The sequence below is a fragment of the Ambystoma mexicanum genome, chromosome 12, assembly GCF_040938575.1.
Source record: "Ambystoma mexicanum isolate Mex_15411 chromosome 12, UKY_AmexF1_1, whole genome shotgun sequence".
NCBI classification, from domain to species: Eukaryota; Metazoa; Chordata; class Amphibia; order Caudata; family Ambystomatidae; genus Ambystoma; species Ambystoma mexicanum.
In genome coordinates this window covers 612,408,536-612,434,240 of record NC_090936.1, presented here as the reverse complement: position 1 = coordinate 612,434,240, position 25,705 = coordinate 612,408,536, and the positions used below count along the sequence as shown (strand labels likewise).

Below are 25,705 nucleotides of genomic sequence, written 5' to 3'. Positions count from 1 at the left end.
AAGTAAGGCCTTCCAGAGTTCCGAAAATTCGCTAAAGTAGTAAGAAAACCGATTGCTGTGCCTGAGAGAACTTGAAGACATCAGGTGGGACTGTTGCTTTAAAAAGTTTATAGTCTTTCACAGAGAATTTTCAATACTTAAGCAATTTAAGTGACTTGAAGTTATTTTATGATTATACAGTGAGTGAACTCTTCTATACCGTTTAAGATAAGAAAAGTTATAAGACTGTGTGCATTAAGTTTTTAATGTTTTCAGCGTGATAAAATTTCAAACGGCATTTGCACGAGTGCGAGTCTTCGCATCTTTAGCAACGTCATTTATGGGAGTGCGCCTGTATGGATCAACGTCGCACATAAATCGCGTGTGCGCGATAGTGCGCGATTCCAAATGAACTGTGTGCAAGATAATTTTTAGCGAGAGTACAAGTTTTCACGTCTTTAGCAGCGTTGTGTGTCAATCACACATGTGCGGTGAGCGTGTACGTGAATTTAAAGCGCGTGTCGAGTAAAGAATTAGCGCAAGGTTTTTTCTGAATTTTGAAATGCGTGTTAAGAAATACATGAGCATTTATTTTTCTCGTCGAATATGCGCGTGTAAATATAAAACTCATACGCAGGAGGAGCGGCATTCAAGGAAGTTGAATATTCATTTTCACTTAACTTTTACACTAAAAGGAGATTCTATACTACAAGACAAAACTGCATTCATTTAAGCATCCAAGTTCAGACTTTACAGAGCTTAATGTAATGAAACAATGAATATCCAAGACTGATGAGCACTTGCAAGTGTCATTCACTTTAGAGTTCTAAAGAGACTATAAATGGCATAGTGGCAAGATTTATTTAGAGAACCACAACCGTTTTTTAGGGTTTGATATGAATGAATAACCTCTAAGTCATAAGAGGTTAAAGTGGTAAAGAAGTTAGTATATGTCAAAAAACATTTTAAGAAAAAAATGTATATTATTGCATAAGTAATCAAGCGTATTTGTTTTATCACAGATACCAGAGCCTACCAGAAGGTTGCAGGGCAGCAGTGTCTCGTTTGTTGTTTTCTCCACTTCCCCTTTCTTGGGGTTCTCAGCTCAGCTTTTATTTTAGGGTTGAGAGGTGAACTCCTGGTGAGGATCTGTGGGGCCAGCATCAGCTCCTGTGGAATTCCGTCAAGCCGGACCCTGACAGCTATGGAAAGGACACCATTTAGGTTCTGCCCCAAGTGTAGGGTCAGATACCCATGGAAAGACAAGCACAGTAAGTGTAATTCTCGTCTACCCCTAGATCACGAGAAGCGGTGTGCGGCCTGTAGACTCCTTCAGACTAAGACCCTTAAGAAGCGCTGTGGAAAGCCGTGGGCCGAGAACAGTGTCACGGGCTGAAACCTCTTCCCCCATCGCCACACCTGCCGAAAGTGACGGGGCACTGATGATGACCAGACATCCGTGTCGGATGTAATCGACCTTGAAGCGGACGCTTCTAGGTCCGCCACGCCCGTCCCCCGACCCCTCTAGGCCTGACATAAGTCTCGCGTTGGGGACAACACCCAGCAACAAGGGCTTACAGAAACCACACACTAAGCCCACAACCCCATCAACGGTTTCAACGGTTCCGCCGAAACGGGTGAAACCGCCAACAGGACAGCTGATAATTGACAGAATCCTCTGGTCCGATAGATCAGCAGCCTTCCCCGCATCCGCGTCTTGCGACTGGGCACTCCAAAGTTAAGGGCCCTACCTCTAAATCGAGTTTGGACGGCAAAGAGCGATCATTCGATGCTGCGGCACCCCGCAAGACCCCGGTCGGCCCAAAACCTACTCCTAGGCCCCCTAGCCTTTCCACAGGTGGAAAATCTACCGCTAAGCCCTCTGGCGCCGCGGTATGCAGTAAATCTACTGCTGACCCATTGACTTGCACCGATTCGGCAGAGATTGAGAAAGTCTTGCAAGGATTACTTCGGCGGTTGGGCTGACTCCTAATAAACCGTCGAAACGCATGGAGCGTACCGCGGACAGGTCTAAAGACAAATTACATTAGTATGTAGGATAAGGGGCTCCTAGATAACCCCCCAGCAATCCACATAAGATGGTGTTTGCTGGCCCTACAAAGAGAAAAGGTAAGTAAAGTCAATTTCACTTAACTTTTCTTGTGTGAGCTACTGTTCCCAAGAATAGTAATTTAAACCTTATGAGACATCTAAAAGGCTTTCTCTTACACTGCACTGAAAGTGCTGTGCGTCACCATACAAAAAGTAGATGCCTCTGGTGTTTGTCAGACTCCAAAAACAGTGGAAACATTCCGAATCAGGTCAAAAACACATGAGTGAGAAAAAAGGGGCTCACTCACACCAGGGTTGAAATTAAGTCCTAAAATCCAGAAAATGAGCTGGGGGTCTCGAAGGTTGAAGTGAATTCTCACAGAAATGAGAATTCTCCCTAACGCACGGTATGTTGTATGTTTTTTTGGGTTAACACCCGTTCCAGAGGGATGCTCAGTCGCATGCCACAAAAGCGGGTTGGGTGGAGTGTGTCGAACCACAAGGTTCTGAAGGCACCGTCGCCATTTTCGGCAGCCCTGTTGGGGTTGTGCCCTTTGACAACTCCGAAGAATCCTTAGGGGTTGTATGTTTTTGCATCCGTGGTGTGTGGGTGCCCTTGTAGCCGGGGTGTGAACTCGACGCAGTGACCTGCCAGCTGGGGACGGGCATTTGGGAGCCTGTAGGCTCCACTGAGAGGTTGATTGCTTTCAATTCGGAGCCATGGCTTCTGACAGATTCCTCGTTGTCTGAAGCGACAGCACCAACGGGGAAAAGGCTTTCGGCCTGCATAATGTAAGCAGCCCACCTTTTAGTCTGCCTGTCTTTAAATGTTTTCAGTCAAAAGATCTTAGAGGACTTGCATGAGCGCTCGTCATGGTCACAAGGAGGATTATTGCATTGGCGATGGATGTCCTTCCAAGGAAACCTGCCGTTACACGACATGAAAAATGTAAAGGGCGTCCCCTCCATGGCAGAGGGTAGCAGCAGCCAGACCAAGAGAAAGAAGGGGAAAGAAAATACATTCTTGGAGAAGAATAAACCCAGGGCCCCACTCTCCCGACTAAGGCCTTGGCCAGAGGGTGGATGCCACGCGGTCGACAGTCAAACAGTTGAACAGTCGCAGAGCAGGTGTAGATTTCTTCGGCAGCAGGAAACACAAGGCAGTCAGAGAAGATTAGTTGGGAGACTAGACAACCAACCCGTAGGTCGTGGGGACAAGGTTAGCAATATAAAGCTCTTGCGAGTTCCGCATAGGCGACGAACTAGGTTGGCGGAAAAAAACTGAGGGACCTCGACACGTGAGGGATTTTGGGTACACTACACGTCACAGAAAGTGTTGGTCACGCCCATGTCAACATCCCATTTCGATCTTCGAAATAAAGATGCAATACTTCACGATTTCCACTACATGTGGGACTATATGCACAACATGTGATTCTAAGCAGACCCACAAGCATCAGAAATAAGGGAGTAGTTTCTTACCTCAAACTCCATTTCTCCAGCATTGGTATCTTTCAGGGATTCACATGCTGTAATATTTCCTGTCAAGCTGGGAAACCTCAGTAACTTTAATATAGTGGTTTTCCTATGGAAAAACTTTGACACCTTGAGTGTCCCATCAACGTCTTAATGGGTGCTTTAGGCAGCACCAATTGGACATCCAGTATATAGCCCCGCCCCTGCGCTTCCCTTCAGATTTTAACCTCTCCAAACAAGGATACCTTAAGAGAATGTTTGCCTGAAGGGGGGAGGCTGGAGCGCATATGCGAATCCATGAAAGATACCAACGCTGGAGAAATTGAGTTGCATTTAAGAAACTACTCCCTTCTCCAGCATTGGATCTTTCATGGATTCACATGCTGTAAATAGACTATGTAGCAGTAAGATGACCTGGCGGTGCATAACAGGCAAACAGGACATATACAAGAGGCAATATAAACAGACATTACTTTCAGTAAACCGAGAATGAAAACATGAGTAGAACTCAAACCCAGGAAGCTGCAGGGCTTACCTTGCTGGAACAGCCGTTGAAGCACTGCACACCCAACTTGCACATCCTCAGCATGTTGATGATTCAGACAGTGTCTGGTGAACGTGTGCGGTGCTGCCTAGCAAATGTCACATCATGCAATGCTTTGCTTCAGAATCGGCTTCCCCTCGGAGGGGCCGAAAGCCACAAAGAGTTGGTTAGATGTCCTGAACAACTTAGTCCAGTCCAGATAGAACTTCAAAGCCCTCTTCACATCCAGGGAAGCCTGAACAGACAATTCGAAAGGAGTGGTATGCAGGACGCCATAGTGCCGAGAAGAGACGTACACACAGGCCATGACTAAAGATCCTGGTATAAACGACCCCCCCCCCCCCCCCCGAGGCTTGATCAGATTGAGCACCGAGTGCCAAGAAAAACCAAATCCTTTGAGGGTGTAAAACAGGATTTGCTGAAGTTGACTGCAAAGTCCAGACGCTGCAAAAGGAGCATACCTGCGTGACTTAGAGGTCCGCTGACATGTTGCCCCCCTGACCAACCAGTTGTCCAGGTATGGATAAACATGGTGTCCGTTTCTGTAGAGAAGCCGCCACCGGAGCCAGGCACTTGGTGAAAGTCCTGGGAGCTGACTTTAGGCCAAAGCTGAGAACCCAAAACTGGCAATGCCTGTCGCCGACCACAAACCGTAGCAATTTCCAATGCTTGGGGTGCATGGGGATGTGAAAATATGCATCCTCAAGATCCAGCTATGGCAGAAATTCCCCTGGCTGAACAGTTTGTATGACGTCTTGCAACTTTAGCATTCTCCATTTTTGTCGCTTGGTATTCTGGACCTGTGGTCGCTCAACAAGAATGAGGCAACATTTTCCGCTTGGCTTTTTGATGACAAATAACCTGGAGTAGCTTCATCTTTCCAATGCCGGAACCCTCTGGATGGCTCCTTTTTGCATCAAACTAACCTCCTGACACAAGACCTGAAGGTGCGGCTGAACTTTTTACCAGAGGAATAGGGAGTTGCGGATGGTTGAACTCAGAGTGGCCGTATTGGACGGCTTCCTGCACCCATCTGTCTGTCGTGATCCAACGCCACTCATTGAGGTGGTGTGCCACCCTTCCCCCTAGTAGACTGCCCTTGTGGCAGTCATTGTTGAGGCTTAGACTGACTGTCTCTTTGAGAAGGAAACACTATCACAGTCCTTGATATTCCTTGCTTTGCTGTGTGGACTACTGGAAAGAACGTCGGAAGCCCGGGGGGGGGTTTGTTGGGGGTCTGTTGAGACCATGCAAACCTTGTGTCCCGAGACCTCACGAAAGTAGCGAAAGGGGTGAAAAGAACATCTGCCCTGCAGAGCTGTCAGGGACCTCACAGTATCAGTCTGCCTTAATGTTCAACGCATCGTCAATCTTCTCCCGAAAAAATGCTCCCCCTCGCAAAGGCATGTACACCACCTTGTGCTGAACCTCTGGCCGGAAATCGGTGCAGCGAAGCCAGGCCTGACGCCAGAGAACCACACCATTACTGATCTGCTTAAACCCAGTCTCTGCCAGGTCGACCACAATACCAAGATTCAATGCTTCCTCCACGCAGGAACCAAAACCATCTTCTCCTCCTGCTGCTGCTGCTCTGGCAGGTGGTCCACAGAGGTACCAATCTACCACATCTCCCGGTCGTACAGCACCATGATACCCAACGAGTTGGCAGCCTTAACTGTAGTTGCTCCCACAGGGAGGACCTTTTTGAAAGAGTCCAGCCTCAGGGCCATCATTTTCTGGGGCAGTAGCACACGTGCTGGGTACAAGCCCATCTACTTGCTGCTGCTGAAACCACCGATTCCGGATTAGGCTGCGACGTCAGGCCCTTTGGGGTGGACTCCAGTGCCTTGACTGCAGGCTCCGTGAAAGGGTGCCTCATTGTCTGAAGCCCATCCTGCCGCACATGGTCCAATATAGCGATTGAGAAGACCACCTTTCTCCTCTTCCTCATATGGTCCAACAAAAAGCTGTCCTTGTCCTCATCTGGAATAAGGCCAAACCCGTGACAGGCCTTAGCCATCATGGCATGAAACGCTCCAATATTGTCCGACGGAGATGGCTGACTACTTGAAACATTCAGATCCGGGTCAGTATCCCAAGTGTCTGCTCATCTGGGCAAAGAGACCACCTTCGGGAGAGTGTCCTGCGGAACACAGTCCGGCTCGGATTCCACTAGTTCCCCTTCCTCCTGATCCCTTCGAGGAGGACTGAACGCCTTGGTAGACCGCGGAGGAGGCCGAACTGGGGAAGAGCTGGGATGAGGACCTCGACCACAAGGGGCTTCAGAGACGTCCTGACAAGGAATGGTAGGTGGGTCCTGCATCAACGGAACAGCAGGACCCTGAGGCACAGGGAGCCTTGCATCCAATTGCCCCATGAGCAATTGCAACATAATAACCACTAGCATCGAGAGTAACAAGTGCTGATAGACAAGAGGAAACTGAGGCGGGACAGACCCCAGCCCCCCACCTCTCCCCCCTCAATGTGGATGGAAGAGAAGGCTGCAGGCATAAAACGGAAGGATCCAGAAACGGCTGCTCTTCCCGCTCCGGATCCGAGAACTCAACTGAGGTCGGCTCATGTTGGAGAATATCCATCGGGAGTATGGACGTAACCTCTGTCCCAGACTGCCACGTTGTATCCCTGGGAGGCAGTGGACCTTCAGAGGCGAACAGCATTGCCCTCGACTTTTGCTTGGCTACCGTTGCTGGAGCAGTCGTCGACCGGGACGTCACCAGTAGGTTTGTCGACGGAGCAGTCAGCAGGGTCATCGACAGGGCCATAGATGTTAAAGCAGTCGTTGACGGCAGGTCCCCTGTCAAAGACCATCCTCGGTGGATCGGATGATAACAGACAGGGTGTCAGCACAGTCTTCGGCACCAGCACCTCCTTAGACTGAGAAGGCTTCTTTGGGCAAGGACTCTCCTTGTCTGATGCAGAGGCCTTGTGAGTCGATTCCGCAGGTCTGTGCGGCCGTGAACCCGAGTCCTTTGGCTTATCCACCCCATGGTGCACAATTGGCTGGAGTGGGGTCCCTGCCCCGCGCCACTCTGCACCAGACGAGCCACCGAAGACTCTCTGCCTTTCCCCAACTCCGACCCTGGTCTGGACTCACCAGTGTGTTGCTTCTTAAGCATCGTCTCTGCCGACCATGCCCTCTGGGGCCATGGCGACCTCTTGGCTGAAGGAGTACAGGACCTGCCCCCGTGGGAAGAGCCTACCTCCCAAGCCGGATAGGCCCCCTCGTTCAGCCAGCAAATCAATCGCCTGTTGTGATCCCCGAGGATCTTCTGGGAGAACCCCCGACAGACTTCAAAGTTGTCAGCGGAGTGATTGTGGTATAAGCCGTACAAGCAGTCCACATGGCTGTCCCTCTCGTACACATTCTTGAGCCTGCAAGTCTCACAGCTGAAATAACTTCTTCGGGCCCACAGATGCCATGACGGGACCTAGAAGTAGCAAACGACCCGCTGGAACAGCGAAAGCTGTGCAGAAAAAAAATTCTCTGGAGAGAACACTAGGTGATCCCAAAAGTTTGGAACACGGTTGAAATCTGAAGGGAAGCCACGGGGCAAGGCTATATACTGGAGTTCCCATTGGTGCTGCACAAAGCACCTATAAAAGATGTTGATAGGACATCCAAGGTGTTGACGTATTTCCATAGGAAAACCACTATATTAAAGTTACCAAGTTTCTGAGCTTGACGGGAAATATTCACAGCATGTGAATCCATGAAAGATCCAATGCTGGAGAATATATTTAAATGTATATAAACTATGTGCAAGTTTCTTTGATGTACATGTCCAACTGGGTTCAGTTTACTTACCTACAGCTCATCTCTTCCTCTTAAGATTAGCCCGACTGCTCTGCCACTACCAAGGTTCCAGCAGTAGTACAGACTGATGCTAAGAGTTTGGGGGGGGAGGGGGGGAGGGGGGATCTATAAACCACTGGCATAGTCAACTAAAATCTTACCTCCAGATGGGACTGTAGGAATACTCCCCCAACATTGGCTAAGACTGTTAGGAAAGATATATATTTATTGCACCTTTCCTTCCATCTTTATGGAACCCCCAAACCTTCTGCTCTTATTTTTCACTCAGACCTGCTTTTTACACAGAGCAGCGAAGCCTTAAGCTTCACTGCACTGGCTTTTGCCCATAGGTCATGGGTAAACTGACATGTCCTTCAGGCGGTCGGTACTGGGAAACCTTGTTTCGTGTAGACATGTTACTACTTTTGGTTACTTTGCATCACTTATGGCAATTTATTGTACAATGCAGCTTACACTGCTGTACAAAGGGGTACATTTTTGTTTTGCCCTAGCACTCAGAAGATTTCTGGTTATTCTAGGTGTGCTAAAAGGATACGCTGGTGGCAGCAGTGATGTCTTCCCACTTTTGGGGACTTAGTTTTAGCCTTATCGCGTTTGGCAACTAACTGTGGGTACTGTCCAAACATGGCCGCGCAACATGGTTTTTCTCCTGTCCTTTGACCATCTTGTTCTTTAGCCTTCTTGCTGGCCCGAGAGGCCAGGAAAATCCTTATATGGACGTATAGTGCGTCGGAAAATAGAAGCTTTTGGCTGACTAATGGAGGGCTGCGTTTGTTTTCTGGCAGGATGTGAGCTGGGACTGTCTGGTCCCAAACCACAAACTGGTTTCAGTGTGTCAGAGTGGTATGCATGAATGTTCCCACCAGTGGTCCCGATTGGACCACTGCTGGTGTGTGGGGACTAGTCCGGTCATTGGATAGTAAAGGCAGCAGCTCTTACCTGGTTTTTAGGATAAGAGGACCACTGCACCCATTCGTCAGAGATCCTGGAGAAACCTGAAGGACCCAAGAATCCTAGCCAACTGTGAGCCCTGTGAAGAAACCGGAGACCCGTCGGATGAACGCTTGGCTATCAACTTCTGCTGATGTCCTGGAGGAGGCCTGTCTTGCTAAAGATCTTTAGCAGTCCTGCGAAGGAGCTGCGACCCGTGGAGGGACCATCCATTCCAGACATCTGCTCGTTACCCTGCAATGAAGATCCTTTGGAAGTGTCCCGGGATCGTACTGTGGCTGACCAGCTCTGAATTTGGGCTACCATGCTGCCGGCATCACTGTTCCGACCTGGAACTTGGGGGATCCTCAGCTGGCTCTGCTCGGCACACTAGTTTCAAGGGGACCAGCGATATGAGGGAAAGTCTGACCGCAGCAGTTGAGTCCCTTTGCGTCGTCTGCTGCAGTGACAACCATCTGAAATCACTTACCTGGCCCCAAGTCCAGTCTTGAGAGAGGTCCTGTATCGAGTTTTGCTGTCTTCTTCCATCGAGAGTCCTTGAACAGTGAAGGACACTGACTGGAGATCAGCTAGAACCTGCAAACCCTACGAAATAAGGACTTACTTGGAAGGAAAAGGAACCTCGGACCATCTTCCTTTGTTCTGCCAAGTTTGGGGAAGAATCCGAGTACGGGGGGCGAGGGGATAAGTTAGAGCTTACCTACCCCTATACTGCCATTATAAGTCAAAGGGGTTACAATAAACCTTTATTCTAACAAGTTTGACTTTACCATAGCTTGCGCAAGACTTTTGAAAGTTGGGGCTACTTCTGTTAGCTAGTTTAACTGGTACTCTAACCCTATGAACTCTTCACTGGACCCCAGAGACCCTATCTGCACTTTTTCCTGTTGTGTGATAACTACTTGCTAATCGTCATCTTTCTATAGTGCGCTTTGGCCAATAATTAATAAATATGTTTACACATCCTGTCTAAGTGTAATCTGTGATTCCCATTGTGTGGCCTCACTGCGGACCCTTTACAAGCTCACCACCTCTGAAGAACTTTGCCTGGACCGCCTGTCACTGCTACCGGAACTGGTTTGGCTACAGCTCCCCAGAGTTGTCCCTGTCACAATATAGGTGGGCCTTCTATACACAAGTCCACAAGGTCAGCGTATAGAAAATCAGTCCTAACCAAGACCATAAATGCCCAGCAGTTTGTCTCTTGGCCAAAGGGATTCTCTGTAGCAGCATCTAATGTAGAAGCAGAATGGGATTATCCATAGAGTAGAGCAGGAGGAACTAAACATCTGCTAGCCAGCCCTACAGGGGGGTGGAGGGTAGGATTCCTACCAAACTAGCATATAGCTCGAGATTATGGGAGGGAATAGTGCTAGGGCCAGGAGAGCTTGAAGGTAGAGTCAGTGCTATAATATTGTCCTGGAAGCCAAGCAGGAGACTAGACTGTGCTCCAGGAAAGTGAAGGAAGGCAATAGAGGAGGCTGTTCTCAAAAGCAGCATTAGGCAAAACATGAGGTTGAGCCACTGTCTACAGCAGTTCCGTCGCCATGTTCACATTAATTGGTTGCAATATTTCTATAGCATTTACAAACTGCAGTACGAAAAACCTTTTAAGAATTATTCGCAAATAGTAATTTTTAAAATCAATTCAAGACAGTAAATTACACTTGATTCAAAATGGAATATATGGCAACAATATCATATTTAAACACTGGCTGTTCACACAAGTCAATTGACATCATGCACTCCCAGAAAAATTCTAAATGTGAGGCAGAATTCCTTCATTTTACACTACATGACCGACATGTTTATACACATTTGAGGTTCTTCAAAAGGTAACACCAACAACTACTATAATGGACTATGTTGATGCCTTCATGTTGTCCCCCTTAAGGTTGAGCCGTGGCCATCTGTCAAAGCCCTCCCGAGTCTTCAAGGTACCATTCATAGAGAGACAAAATCCATATACCTAGATTCTAATATGTGCTGGAGATGGACACGCAGTTCGACTAGGAAGTGCTGTGATATAATTTCCAGGCCAAATGAAAACCATCAATGCTGTTACAATGTGTGTAGATACTGTATTCACCGTGCTCAGGATCAACTCTGGCATGTTCAGTAGTCCATTAGAAACTGGTGTTCATTCATAATGTTTAAACTGACAAATGTGTCCCGCTCCTCCAAAACCTCCTATACAGGTCGGACAGGGCCAAAAGCATTGGCAGGATAGAGCAGGTAGTGCTCGAGGGAAGCTCGAGCGCAAACAGGAGCAGAGATGCAATTGCTTCACCAGTTAAGCATATAGCCATACATACTGTACAGTTTACCATCAACTTGGTGGGACTCACCTTGCTGTCACTGTCCTTCTGGCCAATTTCTGATTGTACAACATATACAAGGGCATCCACCAGACTATCACATTCCCTCAGCTTCCGTCGTGCCTCACTGCGCTCAGAGCTGATGTTTCTAAAACAGAAAGTGGAATGAAGATTACAGTTGTGGTCTTGTTCCAGTTTTATATGAAACTCATGAGTTACATGGTGTGCAACATGTGCATAGTTTAAGTCACCTTGGAGTATGTAGGGCATTGTTGGAAAAAACATGGTAGAAAGTGTTGTGATGTATAGTGCGAACATGATATGAGAGATTGATTTAGTAATGTCGGTGCATTGGCACACCAACTAGCCTCCAGTGTTTACAGTGCAATTAGCTGCTATATACAGCACAAATAATCTCCAAATGGACAGGCAATGCCTGGCTCAGAGTCAGCCTGGTGGTTGTGCACCAAAGGAATGCTTGCCAGGTGCAGCAGATGAAGTGCCACAAGTGGGAATATAAAGAGGAGCCCTTTCTGGAAGGAATGAGAGACCTTCAAAGTTTGAAGCTTGAATTTTATTTAGACATAGATCCAAGACCCTTTTAACGCCTATACAAAATTGATTAATCATTCTTACAGGTACGTTTTTTATTCAATTTTTTCAGTCTTAAATTACAGTCTACTTCAGAGGTCCACATAAAATCTTGGGAATTGTAGCCCGCTTTTAGATAAAATGGCAGACGGTCTCAGATTGTGTGCCAAAAACAGGATAGCACATCTGTAGAGGATTCAGGAGGAGAGCTGTCAAGACAAAAGAGCACTTATCCACATGTATAAACATGGTTGAACATTAATAACAATACCCAAGATGCAGAGTTCCTACGAGAAAATCAACGTCCATCACCCAACAAGACCTTTGAGATCAAGCAGCAACATCTGTTTGGAACCAAAACCATACAACAAAATAAAATTCGGAGGATCCGCTTTCTATCACCTTGCCCCAAACACCTGGAACAAGCTACCAAAGAATATTCGCAACACAAGAGATCACCTCCTATTAGGAAAAATCCTCAAATCTGGACTCTTCACTCCATAACTATAAGGAATGCCTATGGGGGCACATACGAAGCTGAAACAATACTGAGAGGAAACCAATCCTATCTCCCTAATCTACCTCCCATCAACTGAAGTAAGGTAAGAACAATCTACAGCATATCAAGTTACTAATTGAAAGATGGATAAGCTAGAATCATACTAAAGAACTATCATGGAGAGATCAGTTTGGAGGGGTAAGGATGACTTGTCAAAGTCAGGGAGAATTCTCATTTCTGTGCCAATTCCCTTCAACCTTAGAGACCCTCAGCTCTTTTGCTGGATTTTAGGACTTCATTTTTAGCCTCGAGTGAGATCAACCTTTTTCTCACTCGGTTTTTGATCTGATTTGGATTATGCGTTCTTTGTTTTGGGAGTCTGACATAGGCATCTACTTTTTGTATGGTGAACAGCACCTTCAGTGCAGTGTCAGAAATCCTTTAGCCTTCTCTTTAGGTTTAAATACCTTTACTTGTGAGAACTACTGTTCCCAAGAATAGCAAAGTGAAATATACATTACCTACCTTGTCTCTTTGTGGGTCCAGCACACCCCATCTGATGTGGAGTGCTGGGGTGGGTGCTGAAACTCCTGTCCTTAGTGTCTAGGGCAACCTGAACGCACCCAGTCCTGATTGGCTGGCTATCCTTGCAGGACAGCCACCCTGCTGTGCGAGTGACAACTAGGCTGTGCATGAATGGGAGAAACCTGCTTAAAATGTGCAGCTTCTTGGACTGAAGACAGTCAACAATTGGGAAGAACACCCCGATGAAGAAACCGTGTACGAAGCTGCTGCACCCTCCTTGACCTTTGAACTGCCCGGTGAAGCCCTGCTGCTGTGCTGAAACTTTCTGATCAACAAGAGCAGCTCTGGAGAGGACGACTTCTTCCCTTGGGTTAGTGGAACCAACCCAAAGATGAACTTTGCTGGAAGATCTTCCCGAACAGGCTGTACTTCTTTGCTGCTGCTGGAATAGAGTGCCAGGGGTCACGAAATCTGTAGTCTAGTGCAATGTCTGTAAGATGGCCAAAATAAGCATAGTCTCCCGAGGACCCTCCAGAAGCAGGACGACCCAAGCGCAAGTCACCTCACCAGAGTGCTGGACTCAAGGAGTGAAGGAACCCCAACCAGTGTCCAAGATCCACGGTGGTGTCGTTTACCGAGCGATGAAACCGCAAAGTGCCGCTGATTAGAAAAGAGCCCGTAGCTGCTGCCAACCTTTGAATTGCTGTGCAGGAGTCCTCCAGACATCCTCCCTCTTGTCCCCATGACTGAGGCCCAGGAGATCTGCATCACTGCAACCAGACATAAGCCAGCTGGATCCTCTAACCAAATGGACTGCTCCGACTGGGGTACTTCCCTCTAATTCTGCTCTCAGTTGAGACTTACAGTAGATGCTTTTCTAGAGTTAATCTCAGCTCTAACTTTCACAAGTTTAACAGCTTGTGACCCCAAAGTGATTTTCTACAACCAACCCCTTAACATTTTGCAAGACTGCCATCTAAGAAGTGCTTCAGCTCATAGACTGTTCCAACTGACTTTGGCTGTCCTGGCTCCTTGCAGACTCTAGTCCATGGATTCATTCGTACTGTCCCTCATGGTTGATACATTGGTTATTAACTAATATTGCTGTGAAAGACTTATCTAGACTTCATTGAGAGATTTAAAAAAGTGCTCACATGCTCCGAGAACCCGTTTAACCCCTTTCCTTCATTTTCTACCAAACTCTGAATTTACAAAGTACCAAAGGGATATGTAAATGCCAATACTGTTCTAGTTGGTGAAGTCACCTCAGGGTGTAAGAAGTGCATATGACACATCTCTTAAGAGTATCTACTTGCTTTGTGGATTCTGAGAATGTGTTTAAAGGATAGTTCCGGGACTTTTTTTTATTGTCCCTACGGTTCGGCCATGTGTTTTTAAGCATAAATCGGTAGATCGTAGAAAACTTTCCTATGGACCTTACCCGACTTTTCGTCCATTAACGCACTCGAAATCAGCCGCCATTTTGTGATAATCCTATCATTTCCCCCCATCGACCTGGCTCACCTGCGTTTGCGGCACTAAATCAAATCCCCCGCCCCTGAGCCTGACATCAGCAGACGCGTACCGCCCATTTCCCAACGCCAACGCACGTTTCGTGTCAACAATCGCTGCGCCTCAGCTAATGAAGTGTCGCCATGGAAATGGCAGGACGCCTCTTTCCTCAATAAGTATAAACACACCGTTTCACAACACAGCAGCAGATTTTCGATTCCATTACTCTCTCTGTGTTACTTTGAGTATTCTGTGACTCGTTTCTGTGCTCTGGTCAGCTACCTTCGCCGCTTCTAGGCCTTGTGAACACCTGTACCATCTCTGTAAATTATTTTACTTTCTTTACCACACAATGGCTACAATAATGCCGTATATGTACGAGCCCGAGTACACCGAGGAGGAACTACTGGAAAGGCAAGCACGCGAAAACTATGGGGATTCGGACGGCAGTTGGGAGGACCAGTCAACGGATGAAGAGCCTGGACCATGTCGCATGGACGGCGTCTCCACCTGGTGCACGTGCAATCGGTGCGATCTAATGCCAACTGAGGAGGAGAACTGCTGCTGCCGTGAAAATTCCAGGTGCTTGGCCTACATTTCGGAAGGCGAGCCAAGTCCGCAATGCATCACCGAGCTGCCAGAATTCAGGGAAGCCTGCCTCTCACGGACCGTGTTGAGGATGATGGTGCTTATGCACGAACTTCGCGGCACTGTTCGTCCGCGTAATCCGAGTAACGAGTAAGTATACTCTGGTTGTGATGTCAGTGATGCCACTACTATTTCATGGTCGTCTCCCACATATAAAATTACATCTACATATCATTCGAACGCATGTAAATTGGTTCCATATTGTGCATTTTCTAGATGGAATTTTTTTCAAAGCAGAATGACATTTTTTACCTGAATCGACATTGATAAGAAAGTTTTGTCATTTTAATACAGTTTGCATCTTTCTTTTTCACAGGTGGTACAGGCTGGTGGCCTATCGTTGCTTCACTTGGTGGCTTCACGGGAGGCTCGGACACCGTGTTCGGAGAGTAATACATGCCTGTGCGGTACTTGCCATTAGACAACATTTCCCCAGCGACAGTGGACAATACCGCGGATTTTCCCTGGATGTGCTGCAACCGGAACTTTACAATGTGTAATGTTTATTATTTATGTTCAATTGAAATTAAGATCTAAAATAAAACCCAACATATATTTTAACAATGGTGGTTTTGATTTTTTAAATGAATCTAGTGTGTCTCCATTGAATAGTCTTCCTGTGCCTTGTCTTGTCACACCACATGTCTCCGGCCAGCATCCTCCCTCACGCTGGCCGCCCACCTTCAATCCACATAACCGTTGAACCCATATGCAGCAGACATACATATGTTATTTTGCGGGTTGGCATCAAGCCTCCCGGCCTTGCCTCCTCCCCCAAAAATACTTACCACACCACTTTGTTCAAGCGTTGGCAATAAAAGGCCGTTGGATTTTATTGATACAAAACATGGTTATAGGTAAATAATCAATATGGTTGATCATAATAAATCATCCTTTTGGGCACCGGGTACAGAGATGACCCCCTCTGGCCCGTGCCGCCTTGCCACCACAGGCCAGCCTGCTGCTGACTAACTGCCTAGGCATCCAGGGTGAACTGCACCCATATATTCCCCTGGGAGGGTGAGGTATTTATAAACTCACCCCCCTGCCTTCCATGTACTAGATCCTGCAGCCTGCCTCTTACATGCAGTTAGATGGCCTCTCCTTGGTGAGGCCCTGCGGCAAACGAGTCTTGTCTGCACGACCACCGCCCCAATCCACCCCCCCGCCCTATCAAAGGCAGTTCGCACCGGGGTACTTGCGCTGGCAAGTGGAGCTGTCAGGGAGCGATAAAGGCCAAGAGGTGCCAAAGACCATGTACACTTCAAAGTGGTCTATAGAGCATGGGTTGTTCCCATGTCTACCTCCAGACCCCGTGTCTCCTGCCAAGCACCCCCCCTCACGCTGGACGCCCCCCTGCAATCCACATAAGTGTGTCTCCATTCACGAGTCTTCCTGTGTCTTGTCTGCACGACCACCGCCCCAATCCACCCCCCGCCCTATCAAAAGCAGTTCGCACCGGGGTACTTGCGCTGGCAAGTGGAGCTGTCAGGGAGCGAAAGGCCAAGAGGTGCCAAAGACCATGTACACTTCAAAGTGGTCTATAGAGCATGGGTTGTTGTTCCCATGTCTACCTCCAGACCCCGTGTCTCCTGCCAAGCATCCCCCCTCACGCTGGACGCCCCTCTGCAAACCGCATAATGCCACGACATATACACGTCATTCATTCACAAACACACCCCTGTTTCGAATTCTTCATAACCCACTTCATATTTCTAATGAGAACTTCTTTGCGCTTTGCTAGTCAACCCGTGAAGGTGCTGGTTATCTGCTCTTCGTCTCTGTGAACTTCCGTGACCACTTCGAGCAAACTCATCAGTTTGCAACCTGTGAACTTCTCCCTGTTCTACGACAAGAAACTACTCTGATCCCTGCATCTAACTGTTTGTTCGTCAAGGTAAGGCCATGTACCATAATCATTTCGCGTCCAATTTTTTAATTTATATCTATTTGCTAGTAGTCATCAAATTGCATCCATGTTTTCTTTTCGTTCAAGACAGTACATGCAAGGAACTAGTCACATGTTCTGAGTTTAGTCAAATTATTTTTCTATTTTTTTAAAGTTATTCAAATACTTATCCGCATGTGAATAACGTGCATAGTTCCAAGAACCAAAACGAACCTTGCATTGAACCTTTTATGTGTCATTTAATTTTTTAACACATTGGTATTCATAGAGAATTGTTGATCTTTACTTTTCAGAACTTTCCACAATGCCTGCCTGTTCCATTGGCGGTTGCCCTTCGAAGACCCATAATAAATCTGAAGGTACTATAATGCATGTTTTCCCTAAGACAATAGATCAGATAAGAGAATGGGTCCGATATTGCGGATATCCACCGTCTGAGCTTGAAAGTAGAGTCCTAGAAGTCTTTGCGGACAAGAGGGGTGATCGATACCGCATCTGCAGCAGGCACTTTAGCTCAGACATGTACTCCACATCATTGCTAATAAAGAAGAAAACACTGCGAGCGACGCGAAAATTGCTCTCAACCGCTATTCCCACTCTATTTGTCCACATCCCTCCACTGGTGAGTCAAGTTTACGGATTTAGCTCTCGGCCTTGCGGTAGTGTGTAGCATTAGCTAACAATAATTTCCCCATTTATGTATCCACTCAATATGAAGGCGGAAGATTCTCCATCCGTGACGTTATTGCAGTCATCAGCCACTTCAAGCGCCTATCGGGTAATCTTACTTAGCTATTCTGCCACTGACTTGTTTTAGGCATGTAAATCAATAGTTTTAATTTATCGTGTAATTATTTTACCTAATGGTACACCCTAGTACTCGTCCTCTAGTCTTTGTTTTCAGTTATAATTATTGTTATCCAAAATAATGCAAGTACTGTCTTTCAGGGAGATGCTGAGGAGTCCAACGCATTGACGACAACCGTTGATGTCACTCAGATGCTCGAGGTACGTTTCCGGACAGTTCCATCGATGGAGATCATCAGATCTTGCATTCTTGTAGCGTGATTGTTACACACAATGTTTCTTTCGTTTTTAGCCATTGATATGTCCTTCTGTCGTCGCCCTCCTATGTGTCTTCTTTTTTCAATATTGTGTTCACTACTAATGAAAGTCCTATGTTTCAGGGAGTCGATGGAGCATTAGTCCAAGAAGGGGGAGCATGCAGTTACGCGTCGGCGCAACAGCTTGCAGAAGTGTGCACCGCAGTTACAGCGTCCCTTGATGTTCTTATGCATTTCGAGGTATGGATACTGACAGTTCGATCAAGCGAGATCATATGATGTGATTACATCCGCTATACTTCCTTCTTTATTAACGCAAGTACTATGTTTCAGGGAGATGACGGAGCTTCTTCTACAAGAACATCACCCCTAGCAGTTGATGCAGATCTCTGGGTGGTGACACTTCCAACGATCGAGCAAATCGAATCATATTTAGATATCCATTATTTATTTTAGACAACTGATCATTTGTGCAGGTCTATTTAGATGAGCCGTTGACGCCTGCACAAAGTTTATGTTCTTTTTAACAAAATAGAAAACCATACTAATGCAATTACTGTGTTTCAGGGAGTTGCTGAAGCGTCATCTTCAATAATATCATCAATGGAAGTCTATGCGGAGCCCGAGGTATGGATCTTGACAGTTCCATCTAACTAGATCAACAATGCGTGAATAATTGTCGTTTGAATGTTCTACACAATGCGTTCATTCGTGTTTTGCTATCGAGATGTACGTGGGTATTGGTCCCCAAGTACATTTTGTGTTTTCAATATCATTATACATACTAATGAAAGTTCTATGTTTCAGGGAGTCGATGGAGCGTCAGTGCGTGATGGATGTGCTTATCATGAAAATATAGTCGTTGCAGCGCAAGAGGAAGTGGAGACATGCACACACGAGTCGGAGCAACAGCGTCCAGATGTTGAAGTTCGAGGCAAGAAAGTTTCAAAGAAAAGAAAGCAAAAGAAGGTTAGTGTCCTGGTCACTATATTATGTTGTTTTTCACTGTTAATAGTTCAATACTGTAAGTTGTGTTTAAACTGAACATCCCTTTTCCAATCTGTCCTCTAGTTGCGAGTGGGTGTACGAACTAGATCTACACAGAAAGTGAAGCGAACGAGAGATGTTGCTCGTCAAACCTTTTGGCAGGGACTGGAGATGCATCGTGCCAATGAGAAGAATATGAAGTGATTGACAACGGAGCTATACCACCACCAGCCATTGATAGTGAATGTCCTCCTGGTAGTTCGGAGGCAGTCGGAGATCAATTCACAGAATCCACACCCGCAAAAACTAAGACCGCGAGAAAGTTGAAGAAATTGTTTTATTCTCCCATCGCCGGAGAAGGAACAGATGTTGCAATGGAAGAGAATGAAATGGACAATGAAACACCATCAATATCACTGAACATAGCGGAAGACGATATCAGAGATTGTACCTTTAATGTGAGTGACATGTCCTCAACGTTACAGGCCGAACCAGCTGGGATGCAGAGTGACAGTATAAGGAAAGAGGCCAAATTCATTGTATTCGATAGTTTGATTGATATTATTATTAGGATGAAATGTGGGCATTCGGTTGGTGGGGAAGTATGTGGGGAGCCATTGATTAATGTGACTCGTGCAATTCGAGGCACTAACCTTAAAATACATGCCACCTGTACAAAATATCATCCTTTCTCATGGTCTGCACAACCCATGCTGGGGCAACTGCCAGCAGGCAATCTACTTTGTGCAGCGGCCGCACTTTTTAGTGGTTCAAGTTTTAAAAAGTTAGAGTATTTCTTTGTTTGTGGGAATCCATTTCATTGCGAAAACTCAGTTCTACAAATACCAAACCGATTATCTATTTCCAGCCATTAGCGAAGCTTGGAGAATGGAAAAAATGTCTATTGAAAGTACATTCGCGGGCAAACGGTTCAGGCTAGCCGGTGATGGACAGTGCGACAGCCCAGGATTTTCAGCCAAGTACTGCACCTACCACTTTCAGGACATGGAAAGTAAGAAAATTGTGAGTTCGGTGGTCGTGCAGGTGTCACAAAGTACATCCTCAGTGGCCATGGAGAAAGTTGGCTTTGTAGCATCATTGCAAGAACTACAATCGCGGGGAATGGTGATCGACCTGATAGCCAAGGACAGACACGTTTCAATTGCCAAGACAATGAGAGAAGAGTACAAAAATATAAATCACCAATTTGACGTATGGCATCTTGCAAAAACAATCAATAAAAAATGTCGGCTGCAGGTAAAAAAAAAAGATATGCAAGGTATTTCACAGTGGTCCAAGTCAATCAGCAACCATCTTTGGTGGAGCTCAAAAACATGTGGAGGGTCGTTGGAAATTCTACTGGAAAACTGGCGGTCAGTAATGCTACACTGTAGCAACGTTCACCGCTGGACCACAAACCAACATTTCCACAATTGTGAACATGGCCATTTGTCCACAGAGGAGGCACAGAAGAAGAAGTGGTCGATTCCTTCATCACCCACTCACAAAGCCATTGAAAAGATTGTATTTGATAAAACTATAACAAGAGATTTGAGGGGACTCACGGAATTCTGCCACACAGGAGATTGAGGTGTTCCACAATATGTGCCTAAAGTACAGGCCAAAACGATTGCATTTTGGCATGGAGGGCATGATAAATCGGACTCTTCTAGCGGTCTTGGCACATAACCATAATGTTGGCCGTCAACAAAGTAGGACGACCGGAACTTTAGGGACGCTTCGCTACAATAAGGCCTTCACTAAAAGAAGTAAACAATGGGTGATCAAACCAGTGTTTGAGGATATGCAATATGAGTTTGAGAGACTTATTGTTGATGTCCTAGATAGGCACATACATGGAGTTGTGAACGAACCTGTGCAGGGGACAACTGCATTGCCACCCAACATTGCCTCTGTTCCATGTCCACCTAAAGCAGAGCTCATTGAGAAATACACATCACGGTTTAAATGATTGTAATTTGATTGTCTGTTCTCGAGTCTCCTCATGTTGCAGGCCCATTGAATATGTGTATCTATGTAATGTGTAAATAAAAGTGATTGCTCAGTGTACATGCAATGTGTCTCTCCACCCTTGCCCCTCCCTTCACCGTGCAGTAGTGCGAACCACCCGGGTGTCACCTGTGACTTTGCTCTGGAGTCTCCTCATGTCGCAGGCCCATTGAATATGTGTAGCTATGTATTGTGTAAATAAAAGTGATTGCTCAGTGTACATGCAATGTGTCTCTCCACCCTTGTTCATTTGCGCATTAAATTAAACCAAACAGTAATATAAATCATTTTTCAAAAAATATAGAATGTCTCCGTATTTATGGTTCTCTGGGGCTGCAAAGCACGCAGACAAAATGCAAAGATGGAGTGTAAATTTCAAGTCCTGTGAGATGGCCTTACACTGAATGTAGCTAACTAGGAATGTGTGCTCGTTCAAAGTGAAGGTCAGCTGCTTTGATTTTTTGCTCGGGTGCCGGAATGGCCCACGACTCAGTACAAGGTTCTATTGTTATTTGACCTTGACAGGCCGGGACCATCCCGAAAGACTTCTTTTTGGGGGTGTGGTGCAATAACGTAAGAAACGATAATGAATAAAATTTCAGAAACGATAGCCATTTAATGTTTGTTCATTAGAAGAAATAACGTCGGCATAGAAGGAGTGGTATTTCGGGGCTGCCCTACGCACAGACACAATGAAAAATGCAAATATAATGTAAGTAACTCTTTAGATGAGTTTATACCGCAATTTAATTACTATACAGTAGCTTTAAAGACGGGTTAAGTTGTACGTGTTCGTTCTATGTGGCATATTGTTTTGTACCGCGCACTATCTTGAGGAGAACCATCTCCTTTTACGGAAGCACCTCAAAACCTTCCTCTTTGCTTCTGCTTTCTCTCTCCCTCTCCCCTGCTACAACTGGTCCACTGTCTGCGACCTCGGTCCTGGGCCCTTCCACTCTCCACCTGCACTGCCTCCCTGTCAACCCCTACACTGGGGGACTGTCTCAGTATCCTACAGCCCCCCCTTCCCAGCACTTGTTCTACCATATTATATCAGTGACGAAGTGGTCCACTGGCGCTCAGGCGGCTCTGAAAAAGGCGGAGGAGAGGGGGTGGGTTACTGGAAATGACGTATAATACCCAGTTGCACTGTCCTAGCTATGAAATAATTTCCCGACCTAATATATAAAATGAATAATTTTAATAAAGATCTGATGGTGAGACTAATTTCATTTTTTATGTTTTTAAAACAGGTACATCCATTATTGTCTGTGTCACGAGTACCAGACACCGGCGGATGGCTTTTACAACCGCCAGTTGCTTCTCCGCGTGAACAATGTTACCACCCTGACCATTTTATGGGACGATCGCCAAGTACAAGTATGCCCTTACGCGGTACTAATGGCTAGATGCAACATACATACCGTTGTGGTGGCCTAGTGCCTCGTTGTTGGAACAGCCATGCGATTATAAGTGCGACCAAAGAGCTTATTTTATCGTAAACCAACACCCTGTGTACTGCACACGAACATCGCTTGCCTCAAGACGAACTATTTTGGATCGAGAGCAAAGAAAAATGCAAATCGCTGAATATTCTCTAAACATTTGATGTCCAATAAATGTACTTTGCCAAATGTACAATCTTGCCGTTTGCTTTTAAACCACAGTTTCATATTCCGAATTGTGGCGCTGTATTGTGAGATGATCTTAGACCCTGTGTACAGCAAAGGAACATCGCGTGCCTCAAAACCAACTTTTTGGAACGTGAGCAAATAAAAATGCAAATCGCTGAATATTCTCTAAACATTTGATGTCAAATAAATGTACTTTACCAAATTTACAATCTTGCGGTTTGATTTAAAAGTACAGTTTCATATTCCGAATTGTGGCGCGCTGTGTTGTGAGCTGATCTGTGTTGGTTTCCGGGTTCTGTGTGGAGTTGCGTAGAAGACGCCTGGGCGCGTTTGCCTACGCAGCACAGTCACGTCACGGATAGAGGCAGGGAATATGAATGTTTTGATAAAGTCTGTTTCAGGGGCGGGGGATATGATTTAGTGCCGCAAACGCAGGTGAGCCAGGTCGATGGGGGGAAATGATAGGATTATCACAAAATGGCGGCTGATTTCGAGTGCGTTAATGGACGAAAAGTCGGGTAAGGTCCATAGGAAAGTTTTCTACGATCTACCGATTTATGCTTAAAAACACATGGCCGAACCGTAGGGACAATAAAAAAAAAGTCCCGGAACTATCCTTTAAGTATACTGTAGTGCTGCAAACATTGCCCTTTTTAAAGAATGCTCATTTAAAACTGAATTATTTTAACTAGAAACGTTGTGTAAGTGTTATTTGGATACTTGTATTGGTGGATTTCACTGCTACAGCTCACATTTATCCTTCTTGAGATCAGCCTGGCTGCTCAACCACCCTACCAACTTGTGTAGTACAGGCCTATACCAAAAGGTATGTTACTCAATACCAAGAGGACAAGAGTTGTGTCGTCTCCCACATGATTACTACATAAATTCTTGCCAATAACACCTTAACCGAAAGCAATGGATCACCGACAGGAAATCTAGGAAGGGAGCGGATGATTGTAAAAAAAATACAGCACCATTACCAGAGTGGGAGACAATGCATGCCTGCATTCCTCAACCTGGTACACAAAGGTCAAAAATAAAAGTTGTAAACTTGCCACGCCATCACTCCTAACAATTAGATGGACAGAAAAATGCATGAGCAGCCATGCCCATCTCAAGAGGTATGCCGTGATAAAATCGCAGCAAAAATGTCACCTGTACCAAAAAAAAAAAAAAAAAAAGAATTGCAGCAAAAATGCTGTAGTTTGACCCGATAAAGGTGTACCCCATTATACCATTTAAGGGGGTGGGGGTTGCGGGGTGTCCCCCGCATCCTTCACATGGCTTGCGGCTGCTAAACTACTGCCTTTTGGCTGCAATATTTTGTGTCCAGCCATTTATGTGGCTATTTTAACACCTTGAACCTCTCAAGAGGGGTAATGGCAGCTGTAGAGCTGTAGCAATGAATTTTGTTTTTACAAGCAACACTCATGGTTTCGGTTATAAATAGTTAATTTTTAAATAAGCATTCTTTAAAAGAGGGCAATGTAGCAATCAAATATACTTTAAAATACTGCTCAGGATCAGCGCAAGTTAGTGGACACTCCTTGGATATGCTCTTTACCCAATTCCTACTCCCGGAGTGGACTACATTCACAAAGACAGTAATAGCATTTATAGATCACTAGTTATACTTTGCAGATTGTGGAGGTTACAGAAAGGAAAAGTTAAAGGAAGGAAAAGGGTTAAACAGGTTCTCAGTATAGTTGGACAATTAAATCTTCCAATGAGATCTAGACACACATTTCCCAGCAATAACAGTCTTAAACTAGTTACCACCTATGAGGGACTGAAATGTCAAAGTCAATGGACTGAAGAGTCTGCAGGGAACCATGACAGCCAAAGTCAATTGGAAAACCGTCTATGGAGCCGAGGCACTTCTTAGATAGAAATGTCTTGCACAAAGTTAGAGTGTTGTAGAAATCACTTTTAGGGTCACAAGCTGTAAAGCCTGACAAATGAGAGTTGGGACCACCTCTCAAAAGCAGCCAATGCAAATCTCAATTTAGACGAGCACAGACAACCCTTGGTTTCTACTTAAACTCCACTCTCACCTTTCAAAAACAAGTTAATGCTATGGCATCCGCCAGATCTTATACATGCAAACTCATCAGAGCAGCCAAACCTTTTCTCTCCCCGTCTAACTGTATTACCCTAGCCAGGGCTCTGATCCTGTCCAAGCTGGACTATTGCAACGCACTTTATGTAGGATGTAACAAATATATTACGAACAAAATTCAGATCCTCCAAAACTCCCTAAGAGCGGCCCTCAGTATCCCAAAGAAAGCCCACATCTATAATTCTAGAAGGTCTCTCAACTGGCTTTCTACCAAAGACAAAATATTCCTCAAATCGGTTTCCCTGACCCACAAATGCCGCCACCAAGCAGCCCCTCAATACCTTATCACTAGACTCACCAGAACTACCTCCTCTCGCCCCTCTAGAACGGCCAACTCTAATCGCCTCCTGGTGCCCAGGTTTAAACGTTCTATGTCGGGTGGGAACAGTTTTCCTGTTAAAGCAGCACAATACTGGCACTCCCTTCCACCACCTTGCAGGGAGGACCTCCCCTACCGCCTATTCAGAACCAAGACCATCCACTGGCTCAAGACTCACGACACATAGCTCTCGTGCTACCCTAATGCTCCACCACTGTGATTGTAAATATGTACAATTAGGTTGTAAACTGCTCAGTGTAGTCGAGACAACAGCTTTCACAAGACAACCGATTTATTGTATATAGTATTACCTATATTGTATATTTCTGTAACCCATGCCTCATCAGCGTTTTTACACATCCAGCACTGTAACCACGGCTGGACTTCATTCCTTATATGTAACCAAGCTTTGCATTCCTCTTGTTACCTCTGCTTTGCTACCCCTCTAGGGGTTAGTTGCGCAATATAAATAAATACAAATGCAAAAAGAAAATGAGTTCAGTACCCCAAGTCTAAACAGTACCTGTGGTTTGAAGAAGAGTGGTCCAGCTGGATTCTGTCCTGTTGCAGCAATGCAGACCCTGGGTTCCTGATCCTCTGTCGTGGGGACAAGATGATGTCTGGAGGGCTCCTGTGGCAGCAATTTGGATGTCAGCAGCTATGGGCTCTTTGGATCAGCGGCACTTCGCGGTTTCAGCGATCGGTAAACAGCACCACCGCGAACCTCGGA

The 25,705-nt window shown here is 45.9% G+C and overlaps 1 protein-coding gene across 7 annotated transcripts in view; it reads right to left on the bottom strand.

Annotated features, from left to right (window-relative positions):
• The window catches only part of CTNND1 (catenin delta 1), a 478,107-nt gene that overhangs the window by 109,414 nt on the left and 342,988 nt on the right, over positions 1-25,705 (bottom strand). For all 7 annotated transcript variants that reach the window (XM_069629030.1, XM_069629031.1, XM_069629032.1 and 4 more), the window contains one exon: positions 11,186-11,303. In XM_069629030.1, the coding sequence (XP_069485131.1) occupies positions 11,186-11,303 (118 nt within the window). The remainder of the gene's footprint in view (positions 1-11,185; positions 11,304-25,705) is intronic.